This window comes from Eublepharis macularius, chromosome 8 (assembly GCF_028583425.1).
Source record: "Eublepharis macularius isolate TG4126 chromosome 8, MPM_Emac_v1.0, whole genome shotgun sequence".
Classification (NCBI taxonomy): domain Eukaryota; kingdom Metazoa; phylum Chordata; class Lepidosauria; order Squamata; family Eublepharidae; genus Eublepharis; species Eublepharis macularius.
The window spans coordinates 12,032,378-12,046,179 of NC_072797.1; the positions used below are offsets into that span (position 1 = coordinate 12,032,378).

Sequence of the window (13,802 nt, forward strand, 5' to 3'; positions counted from 1 at the left end):
AAGCTGTTATTTACAGGCTGGGAGGAGGGCATTGGGAATCATGCAGTTTAGATATCACACCCCATCCTCCTCAATTGCCTCCAGGGTCCAGTAAACTCTTGGGTAAACTCTGAGTTTTTAGGCTCCATCTGGTCCCACTTACTTTCTAAAAACACTTAGTGGACGCCAGGAAATGGGCACCAACCCCTGTTCTAGAGTTTTGCAAACATGAAAGTCAGGTCTTTGCTCCTGGGCATTGGCATTGGCATTGGCATTGAAAACTCATTAATGGCAGTTATCACATACCTCCCAAATGGGGGAAAAAATCCACCAGTATTTTCTTTTATGAGCAACATTCCTAAAGTATACTCTGAAAACTACATGTTAGAGGACATGTTTGGGTATTAAATGTTTAATAACCTCCAAAGTCTTTTCAGTTAAGATCTGGCTCACAAGTTCTGCTCTCAGTGTCCCACTGTTCTTGCAGGGGGTGACCAGAGACAGGGCTTTTTCAGTAGTGGCACCTCACTTATGAAATGCCCTTTCCCTTAAGGCTTACCTGGTGCCTGCATTGATCTCTTTTAGGCTTTAGGCTCCAGGCCGAAACTTTTCTGGTCACTGAGGCTTTTAATTAAGTGGTTGATTTTTTAAATGTTGTTTTACAGCATGCGTTTAGTCTGAAAAATGTTATTTTAAGCTGCTTAATAATCTATATTTTTGTGCTGTGGCTGAATTTTTTGTTCTGGGCTTTAACTAATAACTTTTTATAATGTTTTATGCTTATGTTTTATTTTGTAAGCTGCCTTGGATGGGTTCACTGGAGAGGCACCACGCGTATAGATGTGCTTTGTGATTTCATAAGCCACACTAGAGAGAAAAAGTCAGATCTGCGTTTCCAAGGAATTTATGATCTGAAACTAACAGTTCTGCTACACAAAAAGAGGGTCATATTTTGCTCCTGCTTTTTTCCACAGGAAGAGATGCGATCAGAAGCCCGTCGAAAAAACCTTCTTATTCTGATTTTACATTATTTAACTGAAGAAGGGTATGTGTCCTGATTAAAAAGTTTTATGCTGTTCAAATTGATTTTTAATGCTTTTATTTTATTTTATTTTATTTTATTTTATTTTATTTTATTTTATTTATACCTGACTTTCTCTCCAGGGAGGACCCAAAACAGTTTACATCATTCTATTCTCCACCATTTTATTTGTATTGATTTTCTTTCAATGTTATCAAGCTTGCAATCTGCAGCAGTCACTTTGGGTATTTATTTTTATTGATTTATTTAATTTATACCCCACTTTTCTCTCCAATGGGGATACAAAGTAGCATACAACATTCTCTGCACCTCCATTTTATCCTCACAATAAACCTATGAGATAGATTAGGCTGAGTGTTGCTGGCCCACAGTCCCCCAGAAAGCATCCATAAGCAGAGTTGTCTCCCAGATTCTAGCCGGACTCTCTGTACCCCACTGGCTCCCAAATGGTTCAAATTCAACAGCAAACTGTGGCTTGTCCAGAACCAGTAAGTATCTGTTATGACCTGTACTTTCTTTAGGGTAGATTTTTCTTTTAATCTTCCCCTTACACCCTCTGGGTAGTTTGCTGCCACCAGGAATGTATTATTCCAAAATATTTTATTCAAATTTCCCCTTTGGTAACGTGTTTAAGCGTCAGGCTCCTTCGTGGTTCTATGTGGCCCTGAGGATATGAATGGGATATAGCAATGTCAGCTACACTGGGATATAACAAAACAAATGTTCATTTTTCAAGAAGCGTATTGGTTTCATAAAAGTAGTTCTCAGTTCTTAAAGTTACTTCATTTACTCTCATTCACACAGCTGGCCTCTCTTTCCCTGACTGAGTGTCCTTTCACAAACATGCTCAGTTCAGGTTCCACACAGGTTATATTTCTCTCATAAACACTCCAACATATTCAGGCAGCACACAGCTAGCCTGCCTTCTTCTCTCTCTCAATTCTTTCTCTCTCAGGCACACACACAGTTTGCCTGCTTCAAATAAAATGAATATATAGTCTCACAGACACATTTCAGGCTTCCACTCAGGTTGCCTTTCCCTCACAAATACATGGACACCCTCAGGCTGCACACAGCTCGCCTCCCTTGCCCTAACTGAACCTTTTCCTCTCCCTCAGTAACTGAAAACTGCCTTCACTCCGCCCACTCTCAGTCATCAACCAATCATATCACTCACTCATCTCTCTCTTTCACCCCCCCACTCTTCACCTATCTCACCAAACATTTAAAGATGCATGCACCCATTTCTTGAAATCATTACAGTATCCAATCAGCCTGTGTGACCGACTCAGCTTCAAATGCTGGGATTGCCGGGCAGTAAAGAGGAGAGGATGATTGACATGTGCCCCCCCCCTTTTGTGGCTAGCCAGAAATGGCAGTTGGTGACGGAATGTTAAGGTGACGGTGCTACCAGAGGGAGGGGTTGACAGTTGGAGTAAACTGATGAGTGAATGGAGTTGGAGCCTGGCTTCTGACCAGAGAGGGTCAGCCAGAGCGGCCTCTGTGTGAGGAACGAAGGGGAAGGCGTACCCTTTAAGGAAAAACCATTATGTTCATGAAGCACTTGTAGTCCTTGGACTCAAGTGGGAAAGACAGCACCAACGTCTGTGTAGACACAAGAGATCTGGGAAGTGTAGTGGGCCAAGGAAGTGGGTAGAAAGGAGTCTCCCCTTTGGCCATAGGAACAGGGTTATAGCTGGGGCATAACTATAATACGTGCCTAGTATCTTGAAAGGGTTTGACTCAGTAGAGTACCCTAAGGTTTGCAGGAAAGGGGAAGTCGTGGTGTGTGTGGAGTGGAGCTGTGTAAGTGGAGCACCTAATTTGTGAAGGAGTGCCAACCTCAGAAAAAGCTTACTGTAACAACTTTTAAGTCTGATAACACCAACATCTCTCATAGAAGCCAGCAACTTAAGAACCGTACTAAGTGTTTTGTGCCTCACATCAGTGAAGTGTTTGGTTCATAAACCTTTAAGTTACTTCAGTTTTAAACACCTGCCTACATGCCTTCTTATTTTCCCTACTTGTAAATGAACCTTCTGTTTTGTGTGTCAGTTTCTGTTTAAGAGAAGAGTAAATCCCTGATCTTCCCCCTACTCGGACTTGGCTGCGTAACCATACCACTTATATGTTCCTGAAGATGGGACAGGAAAGAAAGCTGAAAATAAATATCAATCACGCTACTAAAAGCTTCCCAGCCCAATATTCAGCTTCATAGGCTTAGAGAGGTGAAGTTTCACCTCAGAGTAGAGGAAGGTCAGCCCAACCCTGAGTTAGATGAGGGTTTTCAACAGCCTGCATCATGTAACGTAGCAGGGAGAGGGGAAGAGGGATCACTTGAGCAAATGCAGGTCCCCTTCCAGATTTGCTGATCAGACCACAGCTTGGTGCCATGTCTTAACCAAAGCACTGTGTGAATAAAAATGTGAAAATTCTTGGAAATTACTGTCCCTCGCATGTGCCTGCCTATGTGTGTCTGTCTGTCCTTTGTGGACTAAAACAGAAAACTTGTGGTTGAAAATCTTCCCTGCCTGTTCACCTGAAGGGGATTTTTACTCACCCCGGATGATCAGTTAATTAAGAGCCTGGTTCAGGTACAAATAGTTCATTCATGTGGTGAGATAGGGGTTCAGCTGCTAAAGCAGGGTTGAACAGTTTGGCTTAATGGTTAGGAGGTCAGACTAGGATCTGGGAGACCCAGGCTCGAATCCCCACTCCGCTATGGAAGCATGCTGAGTGACCTTGGACCAGCCTAACCTACTTCACAGTGTTGTTGCGAGGATAAATGGAGGATAGAACAATGAATGAAATGAAATGAAATGTTTAGACTTGTGGGATATTATTATTATTATCTGAGCTCCAAGATCCAGGAACCAGAGCAAGGCACAGAATAGCTGCTCAGGTGGAAGAGCCCATCGCCAAATGATGAGTTACTCTAAAGTAGCTTCTTTTGCAAATGCTACCACTTTACTGTCAACAACTCTCTAACAGTAATATAGCGCTAGCTCATAGTTGCTATTATTCTTGCCCTCTTTTTACGTAAAAAACTTACATTTTGTATTTTTTCTTCGTCATGATAGTTGAGACTCGGAATCTCTAAATTGTCATTCCCAGGTATGTGGATGCCGCAAACGCGCTGGAACAAGAGGCGAAGCTGGGCTTGCGCCGCTTTGAAGTTTGTGACAACGTTGATCTGGAGACTATTCTGATGGAATACGAAAGCTACTACTATGTAAAATTCCAGAAGTACCCAAAGATTACCAAGAAAGCCTTAGATGCTGGTACGTGTCTCCCTCCACCCCGAAAGAATGTACATTAAAATAAATGTGTTGACTGCCACAAGCATTGATAGCAGGGATCCCCCACCTTTCTGAGCCTTGGAATCCTGACGCAGAATGGTGGGTGCAGCCACAAAATGGCTGCCACAAGAGGCGGAGCCAACCACAAAATGTCAGGGAATGCGGTCATGCCTAACTCTAATCATAACTCTTTGAAATTTCAGGCAGGCGCTCTGTTTAACAGGGATGCCTTTTAAACATATTGCTTAAAAATATTTTCTTGCATGTGCATAGCTTCACAGCATGACTGAAGGTAAGCAGCAATTGCTGCCAAAGGAACTTTTTAAAAACTTGCACAGCCACTTAAATCTCCAACAGCCAATCAAAAAGTCTGCTGAACAAAAAAAAAAAACCCACCTGGCCACACCCACTTTCTAAAAACACTTGGTGGGCGCCTGGGAAGGTATCAGTGGGTTGGGAACCCCTGATTTATAGTTCCTTTAGCACCAACAAGTGGGATAAAAAACACAGAAGCTCCATATTCTCTCCCTTTGATACCTTGATTGAGCTAGGGAGATCTAGGCCTAGAAGCGGAATTGGGTAAGCACAGATGTTTGTAAGGAACAGTCCTGCTGTCTGAGATGTTCTCCGGCGCAACTGAAATGCAAGGAAGATTCCTAAACACACCGCCATGTGCTTGGGCAGTTATTTGTTTCAGTAACGCTTGAGTAAGACGAGTTTCTGGTGGATTATGCTCAGCATTGTCACATACAACCTCAGCCCCTTAATATTGACTGGCCTTATAGGGACCACTTGATTCTACAGAAGAAAGGTCTGCGTGTGATCAAAGCTCGGCCACAGTCCAAAGTAATGCTGAGCCTGCATACGGCCATTGAAATTGACAAGCTGAACTGATGTGCTGGATTGTGGCTGTATGCTTTGGAGACGAAGGCAAGTTCTCTTTCTCATCTCTTTTCCTTTTCTCTCCACAGTGGATAATAAACCAAGCAAAGGGGGCAAAATAAAACGGTAAGAGAAATGGCAGTTGCAACAACTGCCAGCGGCAGAGAATATATCACTTTGCCTCATGAATGCCTATCTTTCTTCCTTGACTGTGGTCCATTGGGCAAAAGGGTAGTGGGTGGATAGCAGTCGCTGATCGTCATTTCTTCTGTTACTGTGCTTAGTAGATTTATCTATTATATTTATTTCAATTACACGTATCCTTTCTTCCTAATGGGGGGACAAAGTGGTGTACATCATTCTCCCTTGCGAAGTGGGTTAGGCTGAGAACGTGTGACTGCCAGTGAGCTTCCGTGGCAGAGTCCAACACTCTAACTACTATACCAGTCTCCTCCTCCTTTAGCATTGCTCTTTCTCTTAATCTTTCAGCATCCTGAGATGTCTCTGTTCTCCTGACTCCTCCTGAAAGCCTCTCTTGTGTCCTAGGGCAGCCAGCAGCACGCACCGTAACCTTCCAAAAATCTGCCAGCATCAACCCATGCCGAGACCAGTATCAAGAGCGTCTTCAAACAGGGTAGCTGAAACCAAGGTATCTAGCAAGGAGACCCTGAAACAGGTGTGTGTGTGTGTGTTGCCTTCTAAAAAAAACATTTAACTTTAGGACTTCAGGGGTTTTGACTAGCAAGAGTCCAGTGGTACCTGTAAGACTAGCAAAATTTGTGGTAGGGTATGAGCTTTTGTGAGTCACAGCTCATTTCTTCAGATACCTGTATCTGAAGTATAGTATAGTGAGTCACAGCTCATTTCTTCAGATACCTGTATCTGAAGAAGTGAGCTGTGACTCACGAAAGCTAATACCACAAATTTTGTTAGTCTTATAGGTGCTACTGGACTCTTGCTCTTTTCTGTTGTTACAGACAGACTAACATGGCTACCCATTTTGATCTTTGACTAGCAAGTAAAATACTGGGTGTATTACTGAAGAATGTGAAACAATATGATTGGTAAAAGCAATGCTGGTCTCCAAAATATAGTGCTGTCCATTGTACCACCTTGGGCCCCAGACTGAGGCTCAAACTACATGCTACATTTAACACATGATTAACACAGGGACTTGAAACAAGGAGGGGCCGTGGCTCAGTGGTAGAGCATCTGCTTGTTATGCAGAAGGTCCCAGGTTCAATCTCCAGCATCTACAGCTAAAAGAATCAGGCCGTAGGTGATGTGATGGACCTTGGTCTGAGACACTGGAGAGCTGCTGCTGTCTGAATAAGCTATACTGACCTTGGTGGACCAATGTTCTGATCCAGTGCAAGGAAGCTTCATGTGTTTGTGATGCCCGCTGCAAATTCCCTGTGGAAAAGTGCGTTAGGGGCCCAATTCAGACTGAGACAGTGGTGCAATGTGGGGCTTTGGCTTTCTCCCCTGTTCCTCTGTCCTGACCTGAAGTGGCTGGGGAGAGATTTTTATTTCCTGTGTGTGTGTGTGTGCGCGCGCACATGCAAGCATTCAGTGTATATGCAGCGTATATGCAGGCAAATAACCCCATCGGGCTATTTCAGGTCAGGAAAACATCATAGGGGTTGGGGATGCAGACAGCTGCAGTTCCTCCATTCCCTATGCTGCAGTCAGGATATGAGCACCCTGTGGTGCTTCAGAACTGAGTTTCCATGCCATGCTTGTCACTAGGGGTGTGCGCTTCAGGTTTCCGATTCGGCTGGATTCGGTATTTCCAAATCGGCCCCAGCATTGCTGAGCCAATTCAGAAATACCGAAGCAAAGCTTCCCAAAAGCTTCAGAGTGTTAATCTCGATTAACTTTATCAGCCACTCCTCAACTGTTGGAATCACTTCTGATTTCCAATGCCAAACTAGTGGCAACTTTAGCTTCTGGTAAAAGATGTAATGAAGTAGTGCCTTAATAGCTGTCCTCTAGATAATTTACTAATACAGTCAAAGGATCATGCTTCCAGCTAAATCAAAAAGAGTCCAGTAGCACCTTTAAGACTAACCAATTTTATTGTAACATAAACTTTTGAGAATCACAGTTCTCTTCATCAGATGCATGGAGGGCCAACAGAAACTGGTCAGATATAGAGGAGGAGAGGGGAAGGGGGGAGGAGAGGGGAGATGCAAACAACTCCTTAGCCACCACCGATAATTTCAAAGTTTTTCTTCCTTTTTCTTGTAGGAGAATGACGGTGTTTTAAGCCATGTGCCATCTGACTTTGGTTTAAATGTGTCCGCAATCCATAAAGGAGGAGGTGGTGAAGGCTCTCATCCGAGAAGGGTTAGTCGGAATCCTACATGCACAAAACACACCATGTGAAATTTCAGGAGGTACAGCTGGCATAAATAAGGCTGACATGATTTGCATAACTTACTGTGCAGGTCTTACCGGGTGGTTTGGGTGTTTGTTTTTAGGGAGAGGATTCTAATCTAAGACATGTCCCCTTTGTAAGGTCTCTGCCACTCTGGGCACCTGCCGTGTCAAGTTGTGGAAGTTGGGAAATGGCAGAGCAAAAGCAAAGGAGGTCTGGGAGCAAAAACCAGCACCTTTCTTCATTGCTTCGGCCTGTCTGATCAGGGAGCTTTTAGAGGGTGGTCCTTACCACGTATCCTGCTTTGGATACTGCTGTTCATAGGCTTCCTGGCTTGTTTGGTTTGTTACCCTTTAGTTCCCTGCTGTAGCTAGTATTTGGTGGCGGCAGGGAGTCTAAGCCCGCCAGGATCCCAAGTTCAAGACTCGCTGGGGGGTGTGAGACTGGATGCATATTCCTTAACAAGCACAGCTTCCGTCTCTCTCAGGGTAAAATCATTGATTTCCGTGGGATGATCCAGGACGCTATCAAAGGAGCATCTAACGAAATTGCTTTGCACAGCCTGAACTGCAATCCCGACCCTTCGGTGAGTGACGTCCTTTCCTTCCAGAAGAATAAATTGGAGAAATAATTGGAAAAGTGGAAAACCTCAGTGGAAATAACAGCCAAACAATGTTTCAGTTTCTGCAATAGAACCCTTCTTGCGTCCAGGAAACCCAGATTATTGTAGTATGAATATTAGGGAAGTAGGCATGCATTTTCATGATTTAATTACTGAGAGGGGCAAAAGTTGAGGTTTTTTAAGAGTTTAGAAGTATGAGGGCAGGGGCTGGGGTGATGGAAGAAGAAGTATCCGTTTGGACTCTGTCAGCAACAGAGTTTTAACAAGCGTTGCAGATGGAATTGAGAAAGGGGTGATTCGTGTTGGTTGCACTCACTAACTCATTCCCAAAGGAGTCAAAGCATGGGAGAAGGGCCTCTTCAACCCCCTCTTCCCCGTGGAACTGTGATTTGGGCAGCATTTTTTCTTTTAAAATGTCTCCTCTCCAAATGAACATTGTTGAGGCAGTTTACAAGAAAGTAATCTGTAACAAGAAAACAGCCAGAGAAGGAAAGCTGCTGCAAAGATTGGCCACTCCCCCCTCCCTCCTGCTTCTGCCTCACTCCCCCCCTCCCATCTGTTAAAAAAAGGCAGGAAGCAGTGTTTTTTTGCTGTAATATAATTTTGCATACAATATAAGCAAAATTATTCCAGCAGAAAGACTAGATTAAGGTAAGAAATAATGACAATTTGAAACACGTCAGTTAAAAATTAACAGTCGAATCCCTTTTTTCCCTTTACGCTTATCAGCAGTTCAGCCTTAGTATCATCTTGGCTGATACACAGTCATGAACAACTGAAGTGCAGAAGAGGAGAATTTTGTTGTTGTCTATGGAAAGAGAAGGGAGAAAAATAGTGTGGGGAGGGGATAAGAGGAAAGTGAGATCCCGCCCCCCCAATAAGTCTTCGCAGGTTCCCCACCATGCAAGGCTCTGCTGGCACTGTACAACTGGCCAGAGTTTTCCTAGAGAGAGGCTGCCAGCGGGAGGGAAGGTGGGAAATCTGAAGGGGGGGCAGATAAAATAGATAAATTGGTGGATGGGAAGAAGAGAAGGAAGCCGGAAAAGAGAGGAGGCTATGGGGGCTTTTAGAGAAGGATAAGAGGAAATAGTTGGGGAGGGGGAAATTAATGCCCCCAGAAGTCTTTGTGGGTTCTCCAGTTGTCATATTTAAAATGGAAGGTGGAGGGTAGGGTTACCAGTAGGCATACTTATGATTTATTTATGTATTTACTTTATTGATAGCCTGCCTTTCTCGCACAAGGCAGATGATGTGGCATAAGCCAATGCAATCAAATAGCATGATGCATCTAGTAAGCAGTGTGATAGGAGTAGGATTACAAAAATTAGAAACGGTGCAAAAAAGTATCAGATGTGATATGCAATGAACGGTATTTCAGAAGTAAAGAACAATGCACCAAGAGCAGGACAAGGCATGCAATAAACAATAAGTGCATGTCATACACAGTAGTATAGTGCACAGTCCTGTTTCCTTTATTAAAAAAGCACCTTCTTGAACATTCCCTTATTGTACAGCCCTATTGTCCTTATGAAAATGTCCTCCGGAACAATTCTGTTTTACCCAGTTTGCAAAATGATAGAAATGTTTTTGTTCTCTTTTTATAGGAACGATTATTAAAACCTCTCGGCGCCTTCATTGGGATGACGGGTGAGATGAGAGAACTTGCGACAGTTGTGAGCCGGGTAGGCTTGAGCCTTCTGTTCCAACCCGCGCGAATTATCACTGATGCTGCTTGGCTGAATAATTTACCCTTTGCTTCAAGGAGCCTCTTCAGTCCCAGAAGCCAGACACGAGGAACACCCTTAATAAATGCCACATTTCTGAGTTCAGATTAGTGGAACAGTCTCCTGGATGTGTCCCATGGAACTGAGTCTGTGCTCTCATGCAACTCCTGTTCACTCCAGTGAGGCATATGCAGATCTGTCACCTGGATCGGGTCCTTTTAGTTGCAGGCAAACGAGGATGCAGGACTCGTCTGGGTGTTTGCATTACCCAGAGTGATTAGCTCACTAAACCACCAGATAAAGTCACCCACAAAGATTTCCTTTTACAATTTAAGGAGCTGCTCTTGAGGGGGGAGAACATTTAAGAGCCCCGGTGTGTTTGCTTCGACGTTTTCATGTGTCTAAAGAGGCCCTTGTCTGTGTACAATATTTTGGCTTGCTCTCATGCCGTAAAGTTCCTAAACTGCATCAACATACCTTTTTACTCTGCAGTAAGCCCCACTAATTTCTATTACGGTTACTTCTAGGTGATCATGCTTACTATGTTCGGTCCTTTATTGTACTCACAACTCCAAAATTATACTTTCTAAATGAAATAACTGTATCTCTAGAGAAGTTGTTTTGAGTCTGCTGCAGTAAAAAAAAACACTTTGGGGCACCTTAAAGATTAAAAGTTTAAAACTAGCAGAAGTGGAGATGTGGAGGCTCGGAAAAATTTGGGGGCGAAGTTGCCCAAGTCCCCTCCCATTTTTCAGATAGATAATTGGGAGATTTGTGGGCGCTCTAAAAAACCTCTGAACCCGCCCCCCCCTCTTTAGAGTGAATGAGTGAAATGCTCATTTTAAGACAAGTTTTTACTAACTCAAAAATTTTCTCCATAAATAATTTATAATTCCACAAGGAAGTAGCAGTCATATTTTTAAACAGATCAAATGATACCTTGCAGGATATTTATCTTCATAACCCGAATGTAAAGTGGGGCGACATTATCGGACTCGATGCAGCCAAGCGGTTAGTGAAGGAAGCCGTTGTGTACCCCATCAGGGTAAGGAATACTCTTTCCAAGGAACACCAACGGGCTATCTTTTTTTATAGTCACATGGCCAAAATGTTACCTAGAATTATTTTTTTAGGGTTGGCTTTTATTTTAGGAACAGTGGCCTATGGCCTGTGGCTAAGGAGTGGGACAGGGACAGAAGGAGGGCACAACATGATGAATCAGGTGTGGCTTTATGGAGGAAAACATGGTGGAGTCAGTAGCAAACAGTTGGGCCATCTCTGACACTGCCTGCCTTTTCAGCCTGCATGCCAGTTTTATTCCACTACTGTTGTGGCTTAGTTGTGATCATTTCTTGCAGTTTTGATACTCTGGGGACCATAGAGGAAAAGAACTCCTCTCTCTCCCTTCTGGGAAGCAAGAGCAAGTGTTTATTTGGTGTTGAACACTTTTCTTGCATGCAAGTTTGGTACTTGGAGCCTCAAATTACAGGAGTTCAGAAGGAGTTCAGAGGAAGGATTTCCTTCTTCATGTTCAGCCTCCCCATAGCTTCTTGCCACACCATTACCCCCTCAGCTACGGTTGTCCAGTCCTCCGACCCCCCTCCCCGTTGGGAGATTGGTGGCTCGGCACTTACCTCATTGCTTCCCCTATTGTGTGTGTGCAGAGGTGCATGCACTCCCCGCCTTTGCGATGACATCACTTCTGGGAAGTGACGTCATTGTGCAGGTCATGTGCTGCCCTGGGAGCACTCATGTGCTCCCTAGGGACCTGAATCGGGCCTGAATTGGGCCACTGTGGAGCATGTGAGTGCTTCCACACTTGCAGCAGCCCGATTTTGGCCCATTCAGACTGATTCCAGATGCTGTGGAGCTCGGGAGCCTCATGCACTCAGCAGTGGCAGAGTTCGGGCCTGATTCGGCCGAATCTGGTCCAAATTAGGCCACTGTGGTGCATGGGAGCGCACCACACTGCCCGGAAGTGCACCCCGGGAGAAGCGTTGTTCCCCCCTCCCACTGGCCAGGTGAGCAGGGGGTGGAGGGTGGGAGCGGGGAATACCCTGCCCCCAGCAGGGGACTGGCCTCCCTACCCTCAGCTGAGCTCCATTACTGGGCTTGACAAAGAGTCAAACAATTGTGTGAAAAGTGCTTGGGGAGAGGAGTTGCTGGGAGGGGAGCATGAGGAGAGTTCCACACTCTTTCACCCACAATCAACTTTTGCTCTTGAAGATGAACTTCCTCTTTCTGTACGATGGTGGCAGTTTCATGTTTGAACGCTCAGAACCAACACCTTTTGTATCTATTTTGGCCCTCAGGTAGCAGGTCTAGGAAAACATCTCTCTCTCTCTCTCTGACTTGCACCTCAGAGAGCCACTCCTGGCTGGATGAGACATAACTGGCCAAGACAGAGAATAAGTTTGACTCCATGTAAAGGAAGGGATGGCTGGCAACCCTATTTTCCCTCCATTGCTTAGGGCACCTCTAGACATCCCTGAGGCTGGTGTCCACAAGGGGTTTGGGCTTCCTGTTCTAATTTGCATGTCTACAAAGTACATTTCATCTGGGATTCTACAGCTTCATTTTCTGTGTAGGCTGCAGTTCAGTTACAAGTTGAGTCTGTTATTAAGTTGGACTGGAGGCATAGGCTTAGGGGTCCCCAACCTTTCTGAGCCTGCAGGAACTTTTGGAATTCTGACTCGAGATGGTGGGCACAACCACAAAACAGCTGCCACGAGGCAGAGCCAGCCACAGAATGTCAAGAAATGAGCCCATGCATAACTCTAATAGTAACATTTCAGCATTTTAGGCAGAAGGTCTGTTTAATAAGATCTCTCTTTAAATGAACATGAAGGTTTTCTTGCATACACCTTCCGTCACACAGTGAAGATCTGCAGGTTGTGGTGGCAGCGGCTTCCAAAGCAACTTAAAAAAAATCTGCACAGCCAATCACAATCGTTGCTGGGCAAAAGCTCCCCCCAATTTCTAAAAATGGTTGGCAGGTGGTAGGAAATGTGTCAGCAGGCACCACGGAGCTCAAGGGCAGCACTTTGGGGACCGCTGGGTGAGACCTAAGAGCTGGATGTCCGTAGCTGTGGCAGGAATTTCTTTTAATTTTTGAGGCTGTTTCTCTTCTTTCCACAGTATCCACAGCTGTTTACAGGCATCCTCTCTCCATGGAAAGGACTGCTCCTATATGGGCCTCCAGGTATTGTACATGTGTGAACCCAGCCCTGCTTCTTCTTCAACATGTAACTAGTTTCTTATACCCTGAGCAGTCTTAACAGCAGTGGCCGTGGATTTTTTCTCTGTCCTGGCTTCACAGCTTGCCCTGCACGCTTACATGCTTTGCAAACCAAACACCAGCTCATCTCCCAGACCTTCCTGTCCCACCTTATCCTTCAGGTGGACTGTCACTATTTAAATAAATATTTTAAGACCACCTATGTTCATATACATGAGTCATTATTTTAAAAAAACGTACATTCTTTAAAGATGGTTATAAAAGTTTTCCAGGGATTACGGGAGAGGGCAGGGGATAGTTTGTTGGTGACGGCACAGGCACTAGCCAGTAGGCAGCCACCAATTTTCCCTGAGAAACTGGAAACATGACAAATGGTTTTTTATTCCAGAGCTTGTTAGATGAGGAGTACACCTATAAGTGTTTATGTGTATAGGTACAGAAGTACATGTATACTCATACATATTTGTATGCAGGGCTTTTTTTCAGCTGGAACGCGGTGGAACAGAGTTCCGGCACCTTTTGAAAATGGTCACATGGCCGGTGGCCCCGCCCCCTGATCTCCAGACAGAGGGGAGTGGCGCAGAGGGCAATCTAAACTCCCCTCTGTCTGGAGGTCAGGGGGCGGGGCCACCGGCC

General features: G+C 44.7%; 1 protein-coding gene across 1 annotated transcript in view; it reads left to right on the forward strand.

Moving 5' to 3' along the window:
* KATNAL2 (katanin catalytic subunit A1 like 2) overlaps positions 1 to 13,802 on the forward strand; it is a 36,180-nt gene that overhangs the window by 10,256 nt on the left and 12,122 nt on the right. Inside the window, exons 2-10 of the mRNA XM_054987110.1 lie at positions 954 to 1,024; positions 4,136 to 4,302; positions 5,292 to 5,328; positions 5,749 to 5,878; positions 7,453 to 7,551; positions 8,070 to 8,168; positions 9,809 to 9,886; positions 10,875 to 10,973; positions 13,067 to 13,130. Coding sequence (XP_054843085.1) covers positions 954 to 1,024; positions 4,136 to 4,302; positions 5,292 to 5,328; positions 5,749 to 5,878; positions 7,453 to 7,551; positions 8,070 to 8,168; positions 9,809 to 9,886; positions 10,875 to 10,973; positions 13,067 to 13,130 — 844 coding nt within the window. The remainder of the gene's footprint in view (positions 1 to 953; positions 1,025 to 4,135; positions 4,303 to 5,291; positions 5,329 to 5,748; positions 5,879 to 7,452; positions 7,552 to 8,069; positions 8,169 to 9,808; positions 9,887 to 10,874; positions 10,974 to 13,066; positions 13,131 to 13,802) is intronic.